Source organism: Protopterus annectens, chromosome 16.part0 (genome assembly GCF_019279795.1).
Source record: "Protopterus annectens isolate FY-2018-M chromosome 16.part0, PAN1.0, whole genome shotgun sequence".
Classification (NCBI taxonomy): domain Eukaryota; kingdom Metazoa; phylum Chordata; order Ceratodontiformes; family Protopteridae; genus Protopterus; species Protopterus annectens.
Window position 1 is genome coordinate 315,223,325 of NC_056750.1, and position 27,224 is coordinate 315,250,548.

The 27,224-nt window shown below is 40.5% G+C and overlaps 1 protein-coding gene across 10 annotated transcripts in view; it reads right to left on the bottom strand.

Moving 5' to 3' along the window:
- Window positions 1–24,838: 24,838 nt before the first annotated feature.
- The window catches only part of CAMSAP1 (calmodulin regulated spectrin associated protein 1), a 1,635,252-nt gene continuing 1,632,866 nt past the window's right edge, over window positions 24,839–27,224 (bottom strand). For 8 of the 10 annotated variants that reach the window (XM_044057911.1, XM_044057909.1, XM_044057904.1 and 5 more), the window contains one exon: window positions 25,113–27,163. In XM_044057911.1, coding sequence (XP_043913846.1) covers window positions 26,861–27,163 — 303 coding nt within the window. In that variant the 3' untranslated portion in view covers window positions 25,113–26,860. Of the gene's footprint in view, window positions 27,164–27,224 lie in introns of all 10 variants that reach the window. The other 2 variants (XM_044057912.1, XM_044057905.1) reach the window with 1 other exon arrangement.

Below are 27,224 nucleotides of genomic sequence, written 5' to 3' on the forward strand. Positions count from 1 at the left end.
CCTTTGGAACCATGGTCCCACCCCACACCGAGGAAGCTGCCTTCAAAGTAGAAGCCACGGTTGAGCTTATGAATGCTGAGGCCCTGAAGGGCATGGTGGGCTCTGAAAGTATCAAAGTTGAACCCTGCCCCTCGGAAGAAGCAAGGAAGCCTCAACCCTGGGAGGTCTCCAGTTCCGACAAACCTGAAGAGCTCAAGGCAATCATAGGTGCCAGAGAAGTATCTCTAATCAGCACTGAGGCAATAGGAGCCAAAGTTGGTACCAGGGGCTCTGGAATCTTGGCTGGAGTCAGAGGAGGAATCTGATTGGACATCGAGGAAGGACTGGCTCCACAGCCAAGTTGGCTTGGAGCCAAGGATGGAGGCAATCCCCTCACCATCAGGAGCTGGTCGACCAGTCTCATAATATCTGACTCAGAAAGGCTCTTAGTGGACCAAATAGAGGAGGCTGATGGGGACCTAGGTGGTTTCAGTTCCAAAAAGGGACTTGGTGGACGGTCAGAAAACAGGTCCACTGATGGAGAATAAGAGGTCCTTCATAAGGAAATAGGATGAGGCTGTTTTGGTACTGATGATTCAGCTGATAACGAAGCTCCAGATGTCTGCACCGAAGTTTTTCTCGAAGTCAAATCATCTTCACCTACCAATGCCAAAGTTGCAGTTAACACCATAGGTGGTTTGGTCAATTTAGCAGGCAGTTCAGAGGAACTTGTCAGAACCAAATGTGGTCATTTTTTAGTTCTGGATAATGAAAATGAAGAGGAGAGAAAGAGCTGGCTTCACTCTTGAGACCAGATATCACCTCTTCAAAATCACTCTTCAGGAGTCACTTTAAAATAAGTTTGTTTCTGCACTCAGTCAAAGTTCTAGCGGAGAAACCATGGCAAACAACACAACTTTTCTGGAGATGGACAGCACCTAAACAATATGCACAGAAAATGTGTTCATTTCAGTTTGGCAATTTTATCTTGCATTTTTGGCACCTCTTAAACCCAGAGGTGCCCTTAGCAGATTTATCAGACACAGTAACAAAATAAAGGCCTAACACACACTAACACATGGACGTAGAGGAAAGAGAAACAGAAAAAAAAAGTCTCTTTTTTTTTGGGGGGGGGGGGGATTACCAAAAAGGAAGTACCAACAATGGTACGTTAAACCACCTAATGACAGAAAGTATGGTAAGGGAGAAAGCACTCACACATGCACTAAAATAAGAGAGGAGTGGGTAGAAACTATACAGAATATAGCAAATATAGAAGATTTATAAGAAAAAAAGGAGATAAAGTCATAAAGATAAAAAGATTAGAAACTTACAATATTATAATGCCATAGATCGAGAGAGAGTTTGGAAGCATCTGACACCACAAAGTGGCAAACGAAATCTGGTGTAATTTAGTAAGGAGCATTATGGGTATAGCGTAGCTTGAGAGTTTTGGGAGGCCCGAGCTGGAAAAATGGCAGAGTCACTTCTGAGGGTCGGAACTGAGCCCACAGTCAATTTTCCCATAAGACTCATCCAAACCTACATAACCACCAGTCATCTCATCCTCCCTCTTCCAACCTGCTCTTACATCTCTTGAAAAACTACTATTCAAACTTAAACCCAGTTTAACATCTGTTGATAATCTCCCCCCCGAATACTTAAAACTTGCTGCTACCAAAACCTATCCAGTCAGTATTCTTAATAAAAGATCCATAGCAAAATCTCCTGTTCCAAGACCTATGGAAAAGAGCTTATATTATATCCTACTGGATAAAGGAAGCAACTCTATTGAAATAATAAATTTCTGGTCTATAGCCATACTGTCACCAATCTCATAAATTCTTGAAAAAAGTATTCATCAACTACTGCAATATCTCCTACATTATAATCTGCTCTCTAATACCCAATGTGGCTTCTGGCCAGCTCACATTATTTCCACAGCCCTACTATCCTTCACTGAGAATCTTAATAAAGCAAGAGACTCTGGGAAACTAGTATCAGCTCTATTTCTAGACCTCTCTAAAGCTTTTGATATGGTCTCTCACTCTGGACTTCTCACTCAGCTCTCCAACCTTGGCCTATCGACCCCCTCTATTAATTGAGTTCATAGTTACCTCAATAATAGACAGCAGTCAGAAAAATAGCAAGGGGCTAACTCACTACTCTTGGCTACCTCAATAAGTGTCTCACAAGGATCTATAACTTGGACCTTTACTCTAACATTTACATCAATAACTTACATACAGCCCACAGGAAAAGGTGTTCTTATTCGATACGCAGATGACTCCACCATGATATGTTCTACCACTCTAACACACTTGCACAAATTACACAACAAACTTTCACTTCTATTGAAACTTAGCTCATAAAAGCACAGCTCATACTCAACCCAAACAAAACTAAGCTTCTACTCTACACTCCTAAATCACTACCCCTGACAATACACTATTTGCAATTTTTCATTAAATAATACAAAAACTGAAAGCGTTCCCATACCAAATTACTAGGAATAACTATTGAGAAACTTAAGCTTGACCTGCACATTCAAATTAGTATTAAGAAAACACACCGGAAACTAAGCTTACTATACAGGAATAAGCACTTTCTGAATATGCTTTCTAAAATCATACTAGCCAGATCATACTTCCCACCTTCACTTCTTTATGGAGCCCCAGTTCTGAACAACTTGTCAGCCTCCACAAAACCAAGTTAGAAAGCTACAACAAAATTGCAAAATTCAAATTAAGTGATAAGCATTCATCGGGTCTGTATTATATTAGCGAAAATCCTTTTAAGCGAATGCGAAAACACCGACACGTATTGTGCGAACCGCGAATATGCCAAACACAGTAAAATGCGAAATTCAAAAAGTCGAATCCCCATAGTCGGTCAATTCCACCTCCCACTACATACTGCCTACCCAAACAAAATAAATAAACCACATACATAAACTAACCAAAACCCTACTTCTAACCCTAAAGTAAAACACCAAAACACTACTTCTAACCCTACACTAAACCTTACATACATTACTATCTATGCACTTACCTTAACCCGCACCCTAACCCTAAGGTCCATAACTATCACACACTTACCTTACGGAGCTATACTGCAGACAGGCCAACCATGACATTTCAAATTTCGTGGTTTTGGATATTTGGTGTTTCCGTGGTTCGCGCAATACGTGTCACTCTTTTCGTATTCTCGTAAAAGGACTTTTGAGCATCTAAATGGAACCCGCATTCATCATATCACTGTAGAACTCTACATTCCATCAAATGGCTTGAGCTTCCCAACGTTTTCTCTTATCACCAACTCATAACCCCATACAACATTATCTATAAACCTTTATACTGTCTAGTCATCAGTCATTTACTTCAACTGCACATCCAAAACAGAAATCTCAGATCTGGAGCCAACTCCTCCCTATCTTTAAAGCTTCTACTTCCTTCGGACAAAATCTCTACTCCTACTCTGTTGCTAAAGCTTGGAACTCCCTACCACTTAACATCAAAATAATCACACTTTTGTCCTTTAAATTCTCACTAAAAGAATACCTACGTAAATCATGGATCTGTTCTTGTTCCAGTCCTGGATGAAACTTTGTCTTTCTTCTGCTCTTCTCTCTGCTCTTTTTTCTTTTCAACCACATTCCCTCTCCCTACTACTCTATATTAGGCTGACATATGTACCTTTCTTTTGTCTTTGAATCCTCACCAAAATAATACTGAACTACTACTGAATCTTTCTCATTCTTATCCTGGGTGTAACCAATCATGTATGCATTCTATTTATTTTTACTGCCCCTCTCTCTACTTTTTTCACTTACATTTCCCATCCCCCTCTCCATTTGCTCAACATCCCCCCCACCTTCTTACCTGCCCATCTCCTTAACTCCTCTGTGCATCTTAAGTTTCATATAAATTTTTATCACCAACTCTTCCTCATCCTTCACAGAGCTGCTGCTACCCACCGACCTTACCTATGTATCCTCTCTCATCCCTTACCTCTAAATCCTCTCCCTCTATCAGCTCAATTAGGTCTTCCTGTCTGATATTTACTGTAAATTGTTTGACTCTCTAACATACTTATAACCTACCACAACTAATTATCAACTTAAAATATTGTATTCAATCACTTGCTCCTTTTGTCTCCCTCACATTTCCATACTTCTAACTCTACCTTAAAACTGTATTACATTGCCTTTTCTCATTATGTCATATTCTCTTTTTTGCAAACCTGCATTTTGAATATTATCATTTTGTATATTATATTTTGTTTTTAAATTGTTCTTTGACAAGAAAAGTGTTGTAATCTGGAGCTTTTATCCCTGGGCCTCTGTTGAAAAGGGGTTCTTTTTTGGCCCAGTCAGACTTTCCTGTTTAACAAATGGCAAATAAAAAAAAATAAAAAGTTTCATTCTTTGATGTTAGCCAGAAGTGCTCTTCACAGCACCCGCGATGTGACCAGAAATGTAATGCATATGAAATTACATTTATCTGTAGCATATCTAAATATTTCTGTAAATTCATTTTTTATTAGACATGTTGACCCTACTGCTATTGGAACTGTCTGTGTATTCTTCTTCCACAGTGCTCTCATTTCTGTATGCAAAGCCTGGTATTTTATGACTTTTCATCTTTCTGTACATATAATCACTTGGTGTAACAATTTCATTGAACAATACTATTTTTGTGTTTTCTCCTGAACTACTATATCTGGTTTTCTCGCATCTATTTTTTTTAACTGTTTGGAATGGGGGATCCCATGTGATATAAACCTCATCATTCTCTACAAATGGTTTGTGGTTCATGTTTACAATGTTTTTCAACTGCGTCAGTATTGCAATGTTTGTACAATCCACAATGCAACAGTTTTACCACTTTATTTTACCTTTCACTATACAGGCCTTCTACCATGAATGCATCACACTTGGCAACAAGATATGCAACCGTTTCTAGTTCTTATGTATCACACTTGGCAACATGTTCAATGGACTTTGCAAACCAATGTGTACATAATAGCACTATCTTGGGCTGCCATCATTGACCTTTCATTTTTTGGTTTAAAGTTCACCTCTCCTTAACCATCCTGTGTCAAATACTGATCAACATGAGGTTGTTCCAGGAGATCTCTCTACTTGCTACAATATGTATGCCTTGTCCCCATTCTTTCCTTCTTATCTGATCCTGCTCTTTATATACTTTATTTTATTTTTTGGCATATTCAGTTGCTGTTTGATATTTGTCTCTTTCTGGTTTGATTTCCATTCTCACTTGACACCAACATGCTTCTGCTAAACTAAGCAGACTGGTGATCTTAGACTTCTCCTTGTGTTTTAAAACTGCCACTACTGGGTCTGATGAGGTCAACAGATATGTACGCAGTCCCACGAATGCAAATCTATACATTTTATATATCATTTGATAAATACGAAAGAATAGTTGTGCAAGAACTTACCATAACCTTAGATATCCTTCTCTTCCATGGGACAGTATTCATAACAGTAGGGAGATGGCTGTCTGCAGCACCAGACATCCAGCCAATATACCAAAGTCTTAGGAAAGGGGGTACGTGCGATGTAGCATGTCAGAGCCATAAACCGACGTTGGCTATATATGTGATGTCTGTACGTACCCAACTCAGAACTGATGCATACAGTAGTATCCCTGGGATGCTAGAGAAAAGGGAGCTTTCCAGACCCATATATACCACCAGTTAAGGAGGTATCTACACCTTACAGCTATGTAGTAGCTGTTGTTGTGTCCCATTTGGATGCAAAGAACCAAAAACCCCAGACAGGAATGAAAAAACAGCAAAGAGAGGGGGTAGGATGGGGGGACTGAATACTGCAATATGGAAGAGAAGGACATCTAAGGTTATGGTAAATTCTTACACAACTATTCTATGTCCTTCTATTTTCATGTTTGCAGTATTCATAACAATAGGGAGAGTACCTTTGTTATAGTTAGGAGCCTGGGAGGTAGTTTGGGTGGCAGGGTTGATGAGGCCCTGCAGAATTGACCTGGCAAACCCAGTCCTGGTTCTAGAAATCAAGTCTAGTTTGTATTGTTTGGTGAAAGTATGCACAGAAGACCAAGTGGCCGCTTCCAGAATGGAACCGTAGTCAACACCTCTAAAGAAGGTTGTTGAAGATGCAGCTGCTCTAGTAAAATGGGCTTTCGCACTGGAGTTAAATTCTTTTCCATGAAATGAATAGCAAAAAGAGATTGCCTTAGAAATCCAGGAGACAACTGTCTGCTTTGACACTGCCTTCCCCAAGGCCCTAGGGTGAAAGGAGACAAAAAGTTGGTCAGACTTTCTGATGGATTTGGTCTTGTCCAGGCAATACCTCAGAACATCCAGGGAATGCAGAGTTCTTTCTGAGGAGTTTTTTTGTGGCCGAGGGAAAAAAACATTTCCATTTTGATACATAATTTTCTCTGACATTTGGTTTCCTTGCCTCCTGCAGGACATTGAGTAGGTCCTCTGAATACAGGTGTCTGACAGGGATCAAAATTCTATCACCTATAAGGTCAGTTTGAGGTTAAGCACCTGAGGGTGGATGAGGGCTCCCCTGTCATGTCTGAGTAGGTTGAATCTGTGAGGTAGCATGTGGTCTGTAATTAGACTCTAGAAGAGCATTTTGGCACATTATTTATATTGTTATTTATTTTGTGCATGTAATTTTGTTTTTGTACACATTGGGTATATTTTTAATATATACATACCAAAGAATTTATATGTGCTTCTGATCTACTGAAAGCGAATTATTTAACTAATTATTTATTTGATAAACTATGTATTAATAGTAAATAATATGTTGTTTATTTTTCTATTTTGATATAAAGTTATTTAAAATTTGCATTTCATTGATTATAAAAGAAAGTAATATTATAAAATTAATGAATAAAGATATAAGTTTTCTGATAATAGTTTAGATAAACTATCATAAGTAAATGTTTGCATTTTATTCAATGTTGAAGCAAAGATCACTTTAAATTTTGATGTCTAATTAAACTAATTGTTAATTTATCAATTAGTTCATGATATAAATAGAGCTTATTTTCAAAGCTGTAATGTGATCCTTTGAAGGCAAATGGCCGAGGTACCAGATCGTTAAATAAAAGAACGTTGGTGGAATCTGACTGCTGGTGTGTTGCTGAATAGCATTACTGGGTTTTGTATGTTTTTTGCTGTTAGCATGTGGTGATTGCCCTTGGCTAGTTGATATAGTAGGGGAAACCAATACTGTCTTGGCCAAAAGTGGATCACCAGCAGGATTTGTGGTTTGTCCCTTTGAATCTTCAGAGGGACTTTTTGAGTCATTGTGAAAGGGGGGGGGGGTAGCATAGAGAGACATTTCCGCCCATTAAAAAGAGAAGCTGTCCACCTTCCAAGCCTGTGGATGTGGGTCACTATTGCAAAACAGAAGCATCTGTTTTGTTCTGGGAGGAGGCAAACAGACCTGCCTAAGGAATAACCCACCTGTGAATACGATCCAAAAACACATCCCTGTGAAGCATACATTTGTCAGAGGGTGCTGTGGTTCTGCTGAGGGTGTCTGCCATCGCATTCTCTGCTGAAGGGATATATACAGCTTGCAGGTGTGCAGTTTCACCACTAGGGACCAAATTTGAATTGCCAGGGTGCAAAGTGGGTAGGAACTTGTCCCTCCCTGCTTGTTGACATACCACACAACAGTCATATTTGTCTGTGATTACATTCAATGTGGCTGGTAGGAGAATTTGTTGGAAGGTCTGTAGTGCCAAGAGAATGGCCCTCAGTTCTTTGATAGTGATGTGGTCCCTTTGTCTCTAGGTGGACCACTCCCTTGAACTTTGCTCTGGTCATTGTGGCTTTCCAGAATGGCCCCCCAACCCAGATTTGATGCATCTGTATAGAGGTGTTGTGAAGGAGGAGGCATCTGCAAGGGGATCCCCTGATTGAGGCTGATCGATGAAATCCACCATCCCAGATCCTTTTTCAGGAATGGGAGAAGAGGGAGTGTGACATCCATAGGATGGGAGTGTTGGTTCCACAAATTTATCAAGACCCATTGGAACTTTCTCATATGCAGCCTGGCAAAGGGTAGCATGGGAATCAAGGATACCATGTGACCCAGGACCCTCAAATTCCCTGGCTGACAGGGAGGGAAGGGCAGACTGGTAGCAGTGGGTGAGGATTTCCACCCTTTGGCAGATGATGAAGGCGGACATCTTGTCTGTTCTTATTCTGCACCCTAAGAAGACAAGGTCTTGAGTAGGTGTCATTTGGAATTTTTGTTGGTTCACTGTGAATACTAGATCCTCCAAGACTATGCATACCATGTTTAGATGTTGGTAGAGGGAGTCGCACTCCTGGTACAGGATCAACAGGTCATCTAGATAAGTATACATCTGTATGTCCTGCATTCTGCAATGGGTGATAATTGGAGCTAGACACTTTGTGAATACTCTTGGAGCTGTAGAGAGCCCAAATGGCAAAGCAGAAAACTGAAAATGGAAGGAACCTACTGAGAAATGTAAGAATTTCCTGTAGTTGGGGTGAATGGGGATGTGAAGGTAGGCATTCTTCAGATCCAAGGATACCATGAATGCTTGGTTGGGGATAAGAGGTAAGAGATGTTGCAAGGTTAGCATCTTGAAGGTAGGCACCTTGAGGAAAAGATTGAGGGTAGACAAGTCCAGAATTGGTCTCCAAGGGCTATCCTTTCTTGGGACAAAAAACATCCTGGAATAAAATCCCTTGGTTGCCTGATTCTGAGGGACTTTTTCTATTGTGGCCTGAGAAAGGAGATGATCCAGGATAGGAGGAAAATGGTGAAGCTGATTTGTAGAAGGTTGAGGGATCCCTGGAAGGGGGGTACTCCCCACCAAGTCATAAAATAACCTTTTTGGATGATGGAAAGAACCAAAGCCTCTGAAGTGATTTTCTGCCAGGAGGGTAGGAAAGAGTTAGATGGAGGGACGGTGGGGGTGGAAGTGGGCAACGAATTTGAGTCACAGTGGAGGGGCTCTGTCTAGGTCAGGCTGCCTCCAAAAGGGAGTAGGGGTTGAGGTGGAGGAGGGTCTAGGAGTGGTTTGCTTCATAGGGTGTATCTATCCCTTTGATTGGGGAGCAGTAGAGTGAGAAGACTGCCTCCTTGCAAAACTGGCCCTTTGAGGGTAGTTCCTGTAGTACTTAGGAATTGGGAAGACAAGCAAATGTTTTAAATTCTGCAACTCTTTGCCCTTTTCTTGGAGAGATTTAAGGAGCTCAGCTGAAGCAATGTCAAAAAGGGCCTTATTACCCAGTGGTGCAGCAAATAATTTGGCTTGTACATCCAAGGGAAGGCGTTGGAGTCTCAGCCAGGAGTACCTTCTCAGTACACAGTCAGATGCTACAGATTTGGATGATACTTCTATAGCATCATGACTGCACTCGGTGGAATGCCTGGTCACCTGAGAGGCAGTAAAGAGCAGGGCAGAAATCTGGGACTTGGCAGGGGAATCTGGCACATCAGGCATAAGTGCAGAGGCCTTAGACCGGGTATCTAGAAAAAACCTAGCCATGTGGGCTTGATAATTACTTGCTCTAATGGCTAGGGTGGAAGAAGTATACATTTTCTTTCCCTGTCTGTCCATGTATTTGCTATCCTTATATGTAGGGAATAGTGAAGTGGAGGGTAACTGCCTGGAAAATTTGTCTGCTGACACAGCAATGACTGCCGGGTCTGCAGGAGGATTCTTGAACAGGAACTGTGCCGGCTGGGGGACCTTGTAAAATCTATCAGGTCGTTTAGAAGTTGGGGGCTGGGAATCTGGGACCTGAAAAGCATCCATGAAAGCTGGAAGCAGAAGAGGAACTGCAGATGGAGAAGGCTGGTCCATCTAAAAGAGTCCAAAATACTTCTTTTTAGTCTCAGATACATCAGAGACCTCCCTTTTAAAATGCTCATTAGTGTAATGGTGTCCCCAAAAGAGAATTCTTCTCCAGTAGAATCAGGGCTAACAGTGTCTTCTTCCTCAAGGGTAGCAAATTCTTTGGGAGAGTCAAGTTGGGAACAATAGGTCAGGGATTCATCTGAGAAAGAGTGTTCTTCCTCTGACTCCTCCAAGGGATGTACAGGAGGTAGGACTGGTTGGGGCACCTGAGATTGAAGGGCCTGGAAGGCTCTGAACAAGTTCTTGGAAAAGGTTTCCTATCCAGGTGCAGATTCAGTAGTTCTGCGTTTTTATTTTTGTTTTTTCTTTAGAGTAAAAGGAGAAGTAGTTGGTTTGGGAGCTGACATCGGGATGGTTAGTAAGGCGGTAGTAGGCCTGTGGTTCCCCCTCACCATCAGGGCCTGATAGCTGAACAACCTCGGCAAATGTACTCTGGGTTTCTGCTGAACAGGCTTCCAGCACAGTTCCCAGTTCTTGGGATGAAACTGACGTCCGAAGGGACCCTGGGCTAACATCTGCCTCGAAAGTCTCACTGGACTCTTGAGGTGTAGCTTGGGCATCGGGCCTAACTTTTTTGGCCTTCTTCCGAGGCGGATCCTAAGAGGTACCTACTTCGTACTCCATACCTAATGCCAAATGTCTGAGTCTTTGGTTCTCTAAATATAACTTTAAAATGGCCTGGCGACTTCGTAAGGTTTTAGGTAAAAATGATTGTCAGATGTCGCAAGACTTGTAGTCGTGGCCTTTCCCCAAACAAAACAAACAGTGGTAGTGCCTTTCCTTATGTGGAATTTGTCTTCCACAAACACACGTTCCTTTCCTAGCTGACATGTATGTATGGAATGCAAAAAGGAATATAAATAAAAATCCCAAAAGGGTAGTTATCTGATAGTTATCTGAAAGCAGACAGTTGAAGTCAAACGGAGCAAACTGATTCCACAAGCCGGCAACTGGAGGTCCGTAGATCACTGTGGAAGAGAAGTTCTGAGTTGGGTATGTGCAGACATCACATACATAGCCAATATCAGTTCATGGCTCTGACACGCTGCGTCACACATACCCCCTTTCCTAAGACTTTGGTATACTGGCTGGATGTCCAGTGCTGTAGGCAGCCATCTCCCTGAATACTGCAACATGAGAATAGAAGGACATCCATTTTTCTTGTTTTCCTGTCTGACTGATCTAATACCTTTTGGGGCCAATCATCTCAAAATTGTAAGTTAAGAACAACTTGGCTTATAGCATGGATGTTATTTCTAGATCTCAAGGCTATTTTCAATATTACATTTAGTCTTCTGAAGTATTCATTACAGAGTTTTATTCACGTGTATTTTTGTTTTATTGCTGATCCTTCATTAGTTCCCAAATATTTATACACTCCATCCTGTTCAAGTTCTTTTACATCACATTGCTATCTCAGACTGATATTTTCTTGGAACTGCAACTTTCCTACTTTAAACATTGCTTTTCCACATTTATAAAGACCAAATGGCATTCTTATATCATTTGAGAAAGTTTTAACCACATTAAGCTGTGATTTCAACTCATCTGATGAGCTATACAGTTTTAAGTCATCTACAAAAAGTAGATGAGAAGTCTTTAAACAAGGTTATTTTTCTGGGAGCCAAACTGTAACCCAGGCCTAATCTGATAAGTAAACAGCTTCATGGATTAATTGCAAGACAAAACAACATCAGTGACAAAAATCATCCTGGAATACTGACCTCTGACTTTTTATCCCGGGGGTAATAACTTGCCCTTTGTCAAGGCTTAATTTTTTCTGTTAACTAGGCTGGTGTCTGTTCAGCATGTGCATATAAGTAATTCTTACTCAGAGCTAAATCTTTGTGTAAATTTGTTAGCAACCACATCTGGGCCCAGAGTTTTCAAATTAGGAGTTTTCTTAATTTTGTTTCAATTTCTCTGACCGTTACTTCATTCCATTTCATACATCTTCTACATTTGAACTTCTTATTGTTTCTTTGATTTTCATCTATCCATTTAGCATCTTTGATATGTTCCACAGGTTCTTCATAAATATTTCTCCAAAACGTGTCTATTTATTCTTTTTTTCAGTGTTATTTCTATTCCTTTTGCTTTGTTTTTCAGTTTTCTATAAAACTTTTTTGGGTCATCAATGAATTGCTTATTTTGTAGTTTTCCTTTATATTTATCTGCATATTCTCAAAGTTTTTCTGCCTATGCAGATATCCTTACTTTGTTATTTGCAACAGTGTATGACAGATCCTGGCTTGTTTTGATACAGTGCATTGCTTTTTACCACACTGAAGGATTTTTGTTAATCTGTTCCCTATTTTATATTCTTCTAACAGTGATACTTCTTGTCTTAATTGCTTTATATATTTTTTTAAATTCGATGCTTCTGTGGTCACATTTTATTTCTTCCCTTCCTTTCCCTAATTGTTCTGTTTTAGTGGTAAAACTTCATCCGTTATTAATTTAGCTGCACAATAATATATCCTATTTACTTCTGTTATATCGCATTAATTTCTATCAATAGCCTTGATTAGTGTGATCATCTGCTTACTGGGCTTCTAACATTTTGAGTCATAGTTTCCATGATCAATTATTTTCACTGATCTCGTTACATCCGTCCATCTTTACTAAATCAAGTGGCTCTTCCCTTAGGTTTTCTTCTAAACTGAGAACACATTTTTTGCTCTCCGTTTCCTGCAGGCATTCTACAGAAAGCTCCAGAATGTCTTCCTGTGACACATCCTCTTCAGATGCATCTTGTGTCATCTGCTGCTTCTTTATACAGGAACTCATTGGCCCTTCACTCCACTACACTGCCTGCATCGAGTTGCCACTGTTTCCTGCTCCTTTGCTTGCTGTGCAACTTCAACTGAACTGTTGTAATCCTACAGTCCAGAGCATCATCATGTGGGAACTCTTCAGATGCCTCCTGCTCCATCCATTTCTTCTTAGTTTGGGGGCTCATTGTTCCATCATGCAGTGCCATTACCTGTGTTGGATTTTCTACTAAATCCTTAATTTTGCAGGAAATCCATAGGTAATCCATAACTCCATTTTCTATTTCTTTAATTTCTCCATTACTAATCCTCTTTTCTGTTTCTCCCCTTTGTAAGCTTATTTTTGAATTGTGAAATTTTCCATATCTGGCTGCCATTGCCTGTATTTCTCTTCAAATATCTTTGGTGGTTTTTGTGTGTGTGTATTGATTAGTTTTGCATTTTCCTTTGCATAAATATTGCACCATATCAGACCTCTCTTTCTTTCTTGTCCATATTTCTTCTTCAATGTCTCCCACTTCACCTGTTTCTTGTAATTTGGAGACAGAGTGTTCCATCATGATGTGACATTACCTGTGTTGGATTTTCTACACTAAATCTTTCACTTCATAGGTAATCCATGACTTCAGTTTCTATTTAATTTCTACCTTACAAATCCTTTGTTCCGTATTCCCCTTTGTTGTAAATATCTAGGTGCCTTTGCTTGTATTTCTCTTCAAATGTCTTTGGAGCTGCTTTTTTGTGTTGATTAGTTTGGCTTTCCCCTTTGCATAAATGCTTCTTTTCTTTCCCATGTCATTCTTTATTTTGTACACCTTTGAAAAATCTCTGAATTTTGTTTTTTATATTTTCACACTTCCTCTGAAACTTCTTTTCTAGGTGGCCCAAAGTTTCTTTGTCTGTGTAATGTTTTGTGTGGATCTATTGTATTAATGATCAAAAAAATAGCATTTGAACTTTTTGACAGTTTTTCTTGTGCAAGCATTTTTCTTTCCTCTAATTTCTCTCAATCTTTCTGAATATCTTCTATCTGGAAATTCTGGGCTTACTGCATAATATTAACAATATACAAATTATTCTTATCCTCAATACTCCACTTTATTTTCCTTATGACTCTTTTTGGCTTGTCAGTTTTTGTGTTCTACTTCCTTCTACATCAGAGGGATCATCCTCCTTGGGGCTGTCCTAACCCCATTGCAGGAATGTTTTGGTGTCTTAATTCTACACTGCTATTTTTTCCAGTCCTGCCACCAGTATATACACCAGGATTTGGCAAGTTTTTTTATCTTGGGTCCTGTGCACCCAGCTGGATTTTTTAATTTTTTTAACCTACTTCCCTCAATGATTTATGCTAATAAAATAGAGTCTAGGTTAGATTTTGTGTAAACCGGGTCCACCACATGAAGGTACCCACCAAGACTTGAGGATAAATTCAGTTATGGTAATATTTCTCTCCTTTTCTTGCTGATTTCATCATTTCTCCATTTGGACCCCTTTGTTTTTGGAAATTTTCAATATCCAGGTGCCTTTCCCAATATTTCTCCTCAAATATATTTAGTGCTGCTTGTCTGTATTGAATAATTTTGCTTTCTACTTTGCATAGATATTGCCTCCTTTACTACCTGTAGCATACACTTGGAGTAAAGGTTCCTGAAAGAGATAAAAAGTCTGTCATCCAGATTGAGGTTCAGAGTCTTTATATTTGGATGAATTAGACAGCTCTTCAGTTCTATGATCAAGTCCATCCTGTAGAGTAACTTGAGGTAATTGGCCTTGGCTAAATGGAAAAGAAGGGAAAACCAGAGTTGTCTTGGCCAAAGGCCACCAATAACATTTTGGATTGTCTGTTCTCAAGTGTAAGACCCCTCCGAGGAATTTCTTTATTGGTAATACAGTAAAGTGGCGGATTCCATGGCAGGCAGAGATAGTAGGCTCATGTACTTCCAATAAAGCATACAACAATTCTGATTTATCAGATAACTATTTGAGAAGCAAGTATGAAAAATATTACGGTGAAGGGCGTTTCTCTGGCATCAAAGGGCGTATCTTCCATTTTGCTAGAGATATTTTCCTTGTATTGACCTCTGTTAAGATAACAAGCACTACACTGGAAAATATGCTTCAAATGGGTGAATGATAGATCATCCAAGCTGTTAGCCTTAGGGTTTTACAGGCTGGGATGCATTTGTGAACACACACTGTGGATCAAGGTTTACACACTGAGGCAGTTGGCAAGTCTCCATCACTACCATGCTGAGTGGGAGAAAAAAACAGTACAGTCTTAAAAAAAGAAAATGGCATTATGAGTAACATTTTTGGCTTGTCCTACTTTAACTTCTGCATCACCACAAGGTGAACAGGAATGTGAGGGAACATGTACAGAAACAGACCTGCCCAAGTTACTAAGGTGGCATCCGTTGCCCAGAAGTTGATGTGCTGGTGCACATATTTGTTTTCTTTCCACAAAAGTACAAAGACTTATTTCAAGCACACCCCATCTGTTAACCAAATCCAGAAATGTATCCCTGCTCAGCAGTCATTTGGATGATCTCTTTCTGTTCTGCTAAGGAATTTCTAGAGAGGAAATGAAGAGGCCCTTATGGTCAAGCTTGACTCCTGGGCCAAGTACCATACCTCCTTGGCCAGCCTGCAAGAGAGATAGGTGGAGGACCCCACACCACTTGTTAATATTCATCATCTTTCTAGTGTTGTTTGTAAGGATATGCAGGGTCTCTACCTGCCAAATTTCTTGAAACCTTTTATGCATAAAATTACAGCCATGGCCCTGATATTGACATTTTGCCCTCCAAGTTTTCTGCCTGCTCCCTTGAATCCTCAGCAACCCTGGGTGAGTCCACCAAGCCACATTTGAGGAGTCTGTGGGTGCTCAGCTCCATCCTGACTGAGTTTCATCTGCTGTATTCACCATAATAGTTGTTTTTAATATAAAATAGAAGGGAATGTTGGCATCACTTACTCCTCAGGCAGGACTATTTTTATGTGGTTTTGCTAGTAAGACCATCAGCACAGAGGAGGCCGTGTAGCTCAGTGTCCTGAAAAATTCTATGACTGCTGCCCGACTTTGCTGCTGTATGCAGTGAAGTGGTCGGAAATGCATCTTCTGCAATTTAAGAATGGCTCTCTTGTTTACCATATTTAGACGGCCATCTGGAAACTGGACTTCTTGGAAAAGCACTAGCTGTAATATTGGAGGGTTCAGGGAGTGCTCCAGAGTTTGAAGGAAGGCCACAGTGGAGTACAAAGCTGTCTGCATATCCTCTATGTCTTGGACCTAAATGTGGCAGTAATCCAAGTGTGAATGCCCCTGGTTCTACAGCGGTACTCTGTAAATATACTGGATGCAGCAGATAAACAAAAAAAACAAAACAAAGAGCAAGGAAGAAATTTGTCAGCACTCCCTGCTTGGAATTTGAAGAACCACCTTCTGTTCTGGCAATGGATAGGTAGAAGTAGGCATCTTTTCAGACTAAGATTTCCATGAATGCTAAAGGGAAGAGAAGAAGCATTACCAGCCAACAAGGTTAGCATTTTAAAATTAGGCTCCAAGAAAAAAAAGTTTAGAAATTTTAAAAAGACTAAAATAGAACTCCAAGGATCAACTTTACTTGGCACAAGAAACAGTTTCTTTGTTTGTCTGGTACTATGGAAATGCCAGAGAATCTTGGCCTTTTTACAGTCTGAGGTTTGCAACTTTGTATCAAAATACTTAAGATCCAAGAATTATGAGTAAATGTTTCCACTCTTTTAGAAAAAGTACCATATGACTCCCTTTTTTTGTGTTTGGATATGGGATAGGGAAAATGGTGGGGGTGGACAGAAAAGCTCAGTCAAGTCATAACTGATCCGTTGTGGTGCTCCAGCTCTAAAGGTCACCAGTGCAAGGCCTAGTTTAACGAATAGAAATTTCGACTGCATTTGGCTGGGTAGGGTGAAAATTGTTCCACTGATTGCACTATCTACCCATTTCCCCCAGCTTCTTAAACAACTGCCCTGCAGAGGCTCCAAAAAGCAGTCTTTTCCAGTGAGGCATTGAGAAGCTGTATTTTCGTAATGTTTGGCAGTGTCTGTGTCCCTAAGCAAGAGATGTTTCTTAATGACTGAATCTGTTTCTGCTCTGCATGATGCATCTACCATCACAGTAGCAAAATGCCTGCAAGCTAGGAAGAACAGTTGCATAACTTCAGCATTTCATTTCTCAGGCTTTTGTTCTCTATCAATTTAGCCTTATGCTTAATTTGAAATAGGTGAGTCCTCTGGAACCTTAACATGTCAGCTGTGCAGTTCAGAGTCATGAAATCAAGGGTGGCAGACATGTAGACCTTCTTCACAAACTGGGTCAGTTACTCTGCCCTACTTGTCATTGTGGCTAGGGTTCCTGGTTGGAGACCCAGTAGATCTCCTACCTGAATCCATGGACATCATGGCTGGATTAGGAAGTGAGTTCTTACATAGGCACTTACAAGAACTCATAGTAATCCTTTACTTCCTCATCAAAAAAATCCTTCATTTTGAGGACCACACCAAATGACAAATCATCTTGACAGGAAGCAAATAATAAGGTGTCCTTCCTCAGTGACTGACATGCAAGACAGACAGGAAGCCATCTATGTCCACGTAAGTGAATGTGTCAGCTTCCAAGTCAGTGAATTAATATTCCTCATAGGGAATGGTTCTCTTTTTCTTTTTTAAGGTTGGAATCCCAGACACTGATGGTTGCTCTGTTGCTGGCTGCAGTCTTGAGGCAGCTTCATCAGTCCTAGGAGGGGGCCTGCACAGCTCATAATGAGACAAGATGGTGGACCATTCAATGTTTGGATGCTTTGGCCATGTGTTTTGGAGTACTAGCCATCTTAAAAGTCACTGACTGTAGTCCTACACCAAGGACTTGATTTTTGAAATGCAGACATCCTTATCTACAAAGACATAGGGTAATATGCTCTCATCATTAGGTATCACAATATAGGTGTGTTGAAACAAGAAGTCCACGTAGAAATGTATGGACTGACTAGTTGCCGAAGGCCTTCAGCTTTGGAGGAAGGTGTTCCCCTCACAGCATAGCAGTTTCTTGAAAAGCATTGCCAGAAGCCTCAAACCAAGCAGGCATCACAGCGGTGGACTGTAAAGTCTCCTCATTGGATCTCACTCTCTCTAACCAAAGGTCTCCTCATTGGACCTTACTCCCTCTTACCTAAATAAGTCATGGGAGTCAACAGGTATGTTGTCAGCCTCCCAGGGTTCCTTCTCTTGACAGAGCTTCTGTTTACATTTTTAAGTGGAGAACTCATGGATAATTCTATGTTATGGTAACCCCAGACAAGGTATGCAAGCCTTTTTCTGGTTTAAATAATCTGATAGATTTTGCTCATGACTTAATGGTCTTCTGGTTGAACCTACTGACCTAGTACGAGGACAAAAAGCAAAGTACAGTTGTGTACACTTACCATAAATGTATATGTTCGAATGTATTCACTGTTGCAGTCATTACATTTGGGTAATCCTGCTGGCAGGTTGCCCTCAGCTGGCCTGAATTCCAAAGTCTTGGATCCTGCGTCGGCTGCTGTCGCCCCTTCCCTGACGTCAGGTTGTCAGGGGTATAAAAGAAGCAGCCAACGTCATTTTCTTTAGTTTTTCTTGCCCCAGATGTCAGGTGCCCCCAAAAAGGGTTGCCAAAATTTATATATGTATAATTACATGCACCAATATAGAATTTACCTTCATCTACAAGCAAATACACCACATAGGTTGTATAAATCAGAGAAGGAACGATAGGTTCCATCAGAAGAAAAGGGGGATGGTGGGTGGGTAACCTGGACTGCAACAGTGAATACACTCAAACATCTACATTTATGGTAAGTATACACAACTGTACTATGTTCATGTTTCACTGTTGCAGTCATTACATTTGGGTAGAGTCCCAAAGCTAAGGTTGGGAGGCTGGAGGTAAACAGCATTAGGAGCGGCTATGAGGCCCTGCAGAACTGCAGTGGCAAAGCCTGTCCTGGATTTAGAGTAGAATGGCAGATGATGGTGCTTTGTAAAGGTGTGCACTGAACTCCAAGTAGCAGCCTCTAAAGTGTCCTTGATAGGTACTCCCCTGAGAAAGGCTGCTGAAGTGGCTGCAGCTCTGGTTGAGTGTGGCCTAATGCCCTTAGGTACTGGCTTGCCATGGTGTACATAGCAGAAACGAATGAAATGGCCTATCCACTTTGAAATAGTCTGCTTTGAGATAGCCTTTCCCTGTGATCCTGCAGCATATGTCACTAGTAATTGCTCTGTCTTTCTGATAACTTTGGTTCTGTCCAAGTAGAATCTAAGCTGTCTGTGTACGTCCAAAGAATGCAGAATTCTCTCCCCCTTGTTCTGTGGATTTGGATAAAAGGTTGGCAGGTGAATAGTTTGGTTGAGAGCCACACTGGACACCACCTTAGGCATAAATGTTGGGTTTGTCCTCATAGAGACCCTGTCTGGATAAAAAATGATAAAAGGTTCCACAGCCATGAGTGCCTGTATCTCTGAAACTCGTGTTGCAGAAGCTATTGCTAGGAGCAGAGCTGTTTTTCAAGGTAAAAACTTTATATCAGCACTACCAGCTGGCTCAAAAGGAGGCAGGGTGAGTTTTTCCAAGACATAGATGAGGTCCCATGCAGGCATTGGTGATCTCCTTGGAGGTCTTAATTTTTTGGCTCCTCTGAGGTACAGCTTTAATAAGGGATGAGAAAAGATTGGTGGCTCTACATTGTAATGAACCCAAATGGCAGAGGCAGGAATTTTAATAGATGAAAAAGACAGACCTTTGTCCAGCATCTCAGTTAAGTATTGCAAAATATGAGGAATATTTGGCACAGCTGTATCAGTTCCTTGTGCCTGGTTCCAAGCACAGAATCTCTTCCATTTTCCAGCATAAGATTTTCTAGTACTAGGCCTTCTGGCTTCCAAAATTTCATACATCACAGCTTTACTGAGAGGTGTGTTTTGTATGACTACATTATTCGCCATGCTGTCAGGTTTAAAGTTCTGAGTTGGCTGTGCAGGATCTGACTGTTTTGCTGGAACAGTAGCTGGGGTATTTGACGTAAGGTCCAAGCTGGGCATTGAGACAAGCTCCTTAGTATTGGATACCAGTACTGGCGGGGCCAGTCTGGGGCAATCAGCATCATCTTTGGCTTCTCCTGTCTGACCTTTAGGAGTACCTTGGGGAGGAGAGGCAGAGGGGGAAATGCATATACTGACAGGTTTTTCCAGCTGAAAGATAGGGTTGTCCACTTTCCATGCTTGTCTATGATAAATCCTTGTGCAGAATCTTTTTAGTTGGTAGTTGTGAGGGGAGGCAAATAGATCTATGTTCAGGCATCCCCATTTTATTGTTATCATGCTGAAGACTTGTGGGTCCAGGTGCCACTCGTGGGGATCCATGAGGTTTCTGCTTAGTTTGTCTGCCAGAGTATTTTTCCTTCCTGGCAGGAACTGTGCCTGCAGATGTACTTGGTAAGTCGGTTAATTCTGTGTCCCACAAAGTCATGGCTAGTCTGCAAAGGAGGTAAGAATGAGTGCCCCCCCCTGCTTGTTTATATACCACATGACTGTGGTGTTGTCTGTCTTTATCAGTAGTTCTCCAGGATGAAGTAGGTCCTTGAAGGCTGTCAGGGCATTTTGAACTGCTAGCATCTCTTTTTGATTGATATGTAGATGCATTTGGTTTGAGGTCCACATGCCCTGAATGCATCTTCCTGCCATGTGGGCCCTCCAGGCATAATCTGATGCATCCGTTGTTAGCATCTGCCTGGCTGGGGGTAATGTGAATGGCTGTCCCTTGTTTTGGTGACTTGCCTTTGCCCACCATCGAAACTCCTGTTGCAGGCAGGGAATGAGAGTAATCATAGTTTGCAGGCTGTGGCAATGTTAAGTCCAAACCCTTTTTAGGTACCATTGAAGTTTCCTCATATGCAGTCTTGCATATGGAATTAGTAGGATGAAGGATACATGAAGCCCAAAGCCTGCAGAATTTTTCTTGCAGATAACTGGGCCTTTGTTGCCAACATTTTGAAATAGGTAGTCAGTTGCCTTTGTCTGGCGTGAGATAAGCTATCTGGGCAGTTGTATTTAAGCTTGCACCTAGGAATATTATCTCTTGAGAGGGTACTAGTTTTGATTTCTTTTCCTTGACTGTATACCCTAGGCATGTTAGAAGTCTTTTTACAAATGCCAGCTGCTGTAGAAGAATGTCCTTGTTCTCTTCTGGAATTAGACAGTCGTCCAAGTAAGGATATATTTGTATTCCTCAGTCTGCAGAATGCAATTACTGGTGCCAGGCACTTTGTAAAGACCCTGGGTGCAGTAGATAAGCCAAAGGGCAGCGCAGAGAATTGGTAATGCATTGAACCAGCCTTGAATCTGAGGTATCTTCTGCATATTTGTCTGATTGGGACATGTAGGTATGCCTCTTTTAGGTCTAAAGTCACAAGCCAAGCGTTCTTGCCCAGCATGGGCAGAAGCTGCTGCAAAGTTAACATCTTGAATTTTGGTATATCCAGGAATGTGTTCAAAACAGATAGGTCCAGTATTGGCCTCCAGGCCTTGTCCTTTCTGGATACCAAGAACAGCCTTGAGTAAAATCCTTGCCCCTGCTCTTGCTCTGGTACTTGTTGAATGGCTCCCATGTCCATGAGGGATGAGACTTGTTTTTGTGCCTTTGCCCATTGAGGGTTTGTCAGATCTGGCCAGCCGTTTGCCTTTGGCTGGGTATTGAAATGGAACTTGTAGCTTTGTGACACGATATTTAGGACCCACTTGTCCTGGGTTATAATGTGCCAATTTTGAGAAAAAAGTGCTAATTTTCCCCCTAAGGGTGCTGCCAGGAGATAAGTGCTTGGTGCAGGCAGGGGGAAGTCAATGGGACTGTTTCCTGTATGGTTGTGATTTGTCTTCTCCAACTTTGGAGGTAGAAGCCCCCCATTGCTTTGAGCGGTATGAACCTTGTGCCTGGGATCTGCCTCTAGGGTGCCTGGATCTGCCCCTTTGAGGTCTGTCTGACACAGGAAAGGACCAATTCTTTGTTGGCCAGTGTCTACTAAACCTAGGTGGCTGTACTTGTAAAAAAAATCTTTGACCGTTTGCATAGATTTAGCTTTGTCCTCCATTTTCTTTAACACCTCTTCTGCCTTAACACCAAACAAAGTATCATGCTGTAAATGTGCATCTAATAATTTTACTTTAACATGATCAGGCAGATTTTGTTCCTTTAACCAAGCATGCCTCCTAATTACAGAACCTGTAACTGCGGCCCTGCAGGAGGTCTCTAAAGAATCAAACCCACATTGCAAAGTATGCTTTCCAACTTGTTCAGCTGCATGCAATAAATCCTGCATTTCCTTGTTTTCTGCACATTGAGAGCTTAACAACATTTTCTGTTTAAGCAATGCCATGACATGTTGCTGATATTTGAGCATATGAAACTGACAGTTTAAGGCCCTTATAGCCAAGGTAGCAGATATGTAAACCTTTTTTCCGCATCTATCCAGTGTCCTAGAATCTCTGTCAGAGGGGGTAGGGTTTTTTGCAGCGGAAGCCTTAACTTCTTTGGGACCCTGAGAAATAGTTTCTGGGTCTGCAGCAGGGTTTTTAAAAAGGAATTTATGAGAGTCGGGAACCCTGTAATATCTGTCAGGCTTAACAGGAGCTGGAGGTAAGGAGTCAGGAGTAAGACTAGACTCCGAAAACACACCATCTACAATGTCTAACATAGGTGGGATGGCTAGTGGCTTGTGTTGAGGTAGTAAAAGGAAATCACTGAGCCTCTTTTTAGATTCTGAAAAATCTTGGCTCTCCCAGTGGAAATGCTCCCTCATGGTATGTAAGGTTTCCCCAAAAGAATAGTCCTCTGGAGGAGAAGCTGAAGGTATAGATTTCTTCAGCATCAGAATCCCCATAGGGGGGAAGAGAATATTCCTGATCAGAAGAGGAATCAGAAGAAATGGAAACCTGATATGAAGATTCATAGTCAGTCTCTTGCCTAGGCCTCTTATCAGGAGGGGGATGGGAACCCCTGATCAAGGTAATCAAGTCTTCGGCCATTTTCAGCATCTGTTTTTTGGGCATAGAGGCCTGACCACGTGGCTCTTGAGTTTGTTTCTTTGCTTTGGAGGGTGCTTCAGTCTTTGCCTTTGAAGCTGAAGTTGGTTTGATGTAAAGATGTTTAGGTCTGAATACACCCTCAGAAGCCGGTGCCTGCTCAGCGGCTTCAGACCCATCTGAAGGGATAATATCCGAAGCTCCAATACCTTGAGTTTCCAGCAGCATGGCTGACTCCACGTGGGAGTCGGTAGCGGCCTGCGACTCTAAAGTAGCGGGCATCAGGGGCTGCGAAAGCACCTCACTGAGGATCGGCAACTGGCTTAGGAGAAGCTTCGTAGTCGGTTTTGGGCCTCAGTTGTCTCTCTCTTTCCTTTTCTTTGCGTTTCTTATGAACTCCGGTAGTGGAATGGCTATCTGACGACATTTCTGGATAATTAAACCGGCGTCCAAAATAGTTTAAAGCAAAATCACACCGACGCTTAATAGTGCATTGGTTAAATCTAGCACAAAACCGACAACCAGAAACGTTGTGATCAGGGCCTAGGCAAGGAATACAGTAAGAATGAAAATCCTTATGAGGTATTTGCTTCCCACAAGAAATACAATTATTAACTTTTTCTGACATCGGTCTGGAGCAAGAAAAAAGTTTCCCCAATGGGGTACTTAGCTTTATTGAAGACTTCGGATCTGAAACTCGAACACGAAAATCACAGGAGTCGGCCGACCGGCACTTGCAAACTGCTTCTGCTTTGGGCACCGCACGGCAAGAAAGACTAAAGAAAATGGCGTTGGCTGCTTCTTTTACACCCCTGACTACCTGACATCAGGGAAGGGGTGACAGCAGCTGACGCAGGACCCAAGACTTTGGAATTCAGGCCAGCTGAGGGCAACCTACCAGTAGGATTACCCAAATGTAATGACTGCAATAGTGAAACACGAAGAACATCAATATGCTGTTCCCCTAAACAAAACAAATGCTAAATGTGAAAGTTCTTAAGAGGGATTTGTGTCCTACAAGAAATGTACTTATTAACATTGGGAACTGAAAAAAGAAAAGAAAAAAAAAAATGACATATACTCTGAAACCTAACAAAACTCCTATTCTATGAACAAGCAATACAGGCAAAAAGATTTTTTTTCCTCAGTGGTGTACTTATCTGTACTGTGGGAGCCTGGCTGAATTAACAGAGTAACAATGCTCAGTATTCACACTGATTAGTGACTCTTACTTTCCCATACCGTGTCAAAAAATGATTGAAGGTGACAAGGGTTTATATTCCTCATATACCACAGATGTGCTGACATACAGGAGACAGTGCATCTGCTCTGCCTGGAAGGGGGAGGGTAAAGCTTAGCACTACTAACTGTGAAGAATATAATGAACATCAAGCATTTACTTCAGGGTCATTGTGTGCACTACATTTAAAAGCTGGCAAAATATGGGCATAAAACATCCCATTTAAAGCTATGGACTATATCTTAGAAAAGGTCTAAGGATGGTGATTTGTTGCCAATCTGAAGGTCTATGTAAAACAAGAGGTCACTGTGTTTTTGATCCTACACTGGATTCTAGCAATAGCTGTAGTGTGTCAGTAAACTGGTGTCTGCACATATACTTCTTGGCTGACCGATGATGCAGACTTCACAAAGAACAAATGGTTTACAAGCAAAGTTATAAAATAGAAGATTATAAAGAGAACAACACTGGAAAATTTGGAAAGGGAATGGCTTTTACTGACCATTTTGTTCCATAATGTGCGATCTGATAAGGCTGTGAAAAGAGATTCTCTCTGTTACATTGCTGGACAACATTTTTTACACATTACATGCAGTAAAAGCCGCCTCATTCCACTAATTTACAGAAAAGATTTCAAATCAGTTGCCGCAACACCAGTCTTCATATTTTATAACATACATTTATGAGTTTCACTTCCTGTCTAGGCACTACCGTAGATTATGCATTTACAAAATATAATAAAAATATGGATTTGTTTTAGACAATACTGAAAATGAAACAATGACATTGCATGTATGGAATCAAAATAAATTAGAGCTAATATATACTTAAACCCACAAAATGATATTTTATTATATACCAATGCTTTTTAAAATAAATAAATATTATGTTGGACATACTATGAAAGGAAGTGGAAAAAAAGCATGAAAACCATGATAAAAGAAAATTATTAAAATTTGCACAATTTTTTTTAACTTCTGTAGTCTTCAGTTATTTACAAGTAACGGAGTTGAAGACCTTATATACAAAATGCAGCAACTTATTATCTAGTTTAAAATTTATTGAACAATACTTAAGAAGACTGCAAAAGAAGACCTTTAGCTTGTTCTAGTTTTAATTTATTATACGAAAAGGTTAACATTCAGTGCATCAGTGTGCAACTCTTGTGTAAACATCTCAACTTCAGTGAAGCCCTACCTGTCTTAGTGTCTAGTATCACCATTTTTAGATTTCATGTCTTGCTTTTCTGATAATGCATTTCCCCTCCAGTCCAGGAATATATTACATTTCTATAAAGGGTACATGTATGGATGGAAATTCATAACCTGACTTAAAAATTAGTGCTGAAATGCAAGCACGGATCTCTAACAACCCATGTATTGAATAAAGCCTGAAATATAACTTCCATGTAGAGATTTAATGTACTTCTCTATATCTCAGTAGTATAGAAGACTTATGTGTCACAGATACAAGATGGAGCTAGGTAATAATAAAAGAGTCATCAAAATAATCACATATATTCAAAAAAGGGAACAGATTTAATCTGCATCAAAACTAACTGAAAACAGGCCACCAGGACCAAAAAAAAAAAAAAAAAAATCAATAATTCTGAATAACATTTTTTTTAAACAAGGCCACAGAATCACCAGACCTTACATTTCACATTCTGCAAATGCCTCAAATAAAAAGCTGATTTCTGAAATCACAAAATAATGCAAAAATAAACAATCCACACAATAAACAATGGAAAATATATTATGTTGCTCTAAAAAACAAACAAAAAAAAAAACAACAGAAAATCCACGTAACAGTACACATGCCTGGCAATTCAGAGCATAATACCAGTGAAAATAAAGGACAAGACAGAAAGTAAAACGAAAACAAGACAGACACATGGAGACAGCAGAAATATACTTCATGACATAATAAAAACATTAAAAGGACTGTGATCCGTAAGTGCATCTTTATACAGAAATACCATGCTTGGAGTGGAAACTCACTGCTAACACAATCTGCAGATTTGAATACTATACTTCAAAACAAACTGCCTGAAAAATGAAACAATTAAAGCTGTACTTAGTTTAAATAGTTATCTTTTCAGTGACTATACCTTCATATTCATTAGTGTTTTATACATACAAAGTGACTGTATGCCAATAACAACACTTCTTTTTTTTTTTTTTACACTTTTAAAGTTGTACACTAACATGGGCAAAGAAAATTACAACTTCTCAGTGTTCCACCACAGACAGTGAGAATCAAAATTGTTCTGAGCAGCATTTTTGGGGGGACTATAGCACAATTTCAGAAATATGGTTGTCAGCAACTTTACCCTCTGTCGACATATTACAGAGCCCAGAGAAAAATAGGCAGCTAGTCTCGTGAACAGCTGAACTGAAATCTCTTCTACTACTTCACAAAAGAGATAAGAGACCCCAAATCATTACACGTTCCCCAACTTCAAGTCTGTTTTTCTAGATTTAAAGAACACCATCATTAAAGAAAAAGCTAAGTAAAAACCTACACAATTAGTACCCACAGAGTACTTCAAGTAAAAGAAGTTCACCAGTTTGCAAACTTAATACATGCAAAGTCCATTCTAGTCAAAGCCACAGATGTTGGGCACTGAGCTTTACAGCAGGTCTATCATTATTTAGGAAAAAAGGAAAAGAAAACAAAAATAAAACACAGTAACACTGGGAATCTGTAGAGTTTCCTTCTGCAGGATTACTACATTCTATCCAGATTCCATCTGAATGTGTTTGCTGCTTAACGTACCGAATGGAGGATAAACATTCCCTCATTAACTGGACTCTGTTCAACAGAAATTTCTAAAAAAAAAAAAATTGTTATTTCTGTGCGGTTGTCTTCTTTGGCACTGCAGGTCGTTTGACTTGCCACAGATGATTGTGAATTGTTAGAGCGTCCACACTAACTGACAAAGTCTTGGCTGGAATTAGGCTAAACTGTTTTCTGTCTGAACTGTATTTGTAAAGCTTGTCAATCATTTTTTTGGTGATGTTTCTCGGCCCTGTTCCTGTTAGTTTACAGATCTCTTCAGTGTCAGGGATGTAGGAGTAAAGTGCTCGAAACTGACAGCCAGCATCACGAAACAAAATGATGTAGTGGTTGGCTTCACTTTTTTCCAGCTCCTAGGTGTAAATGGGGGAAAAATGAGATACATTATATATTATACAGCAACAGACATTTTAT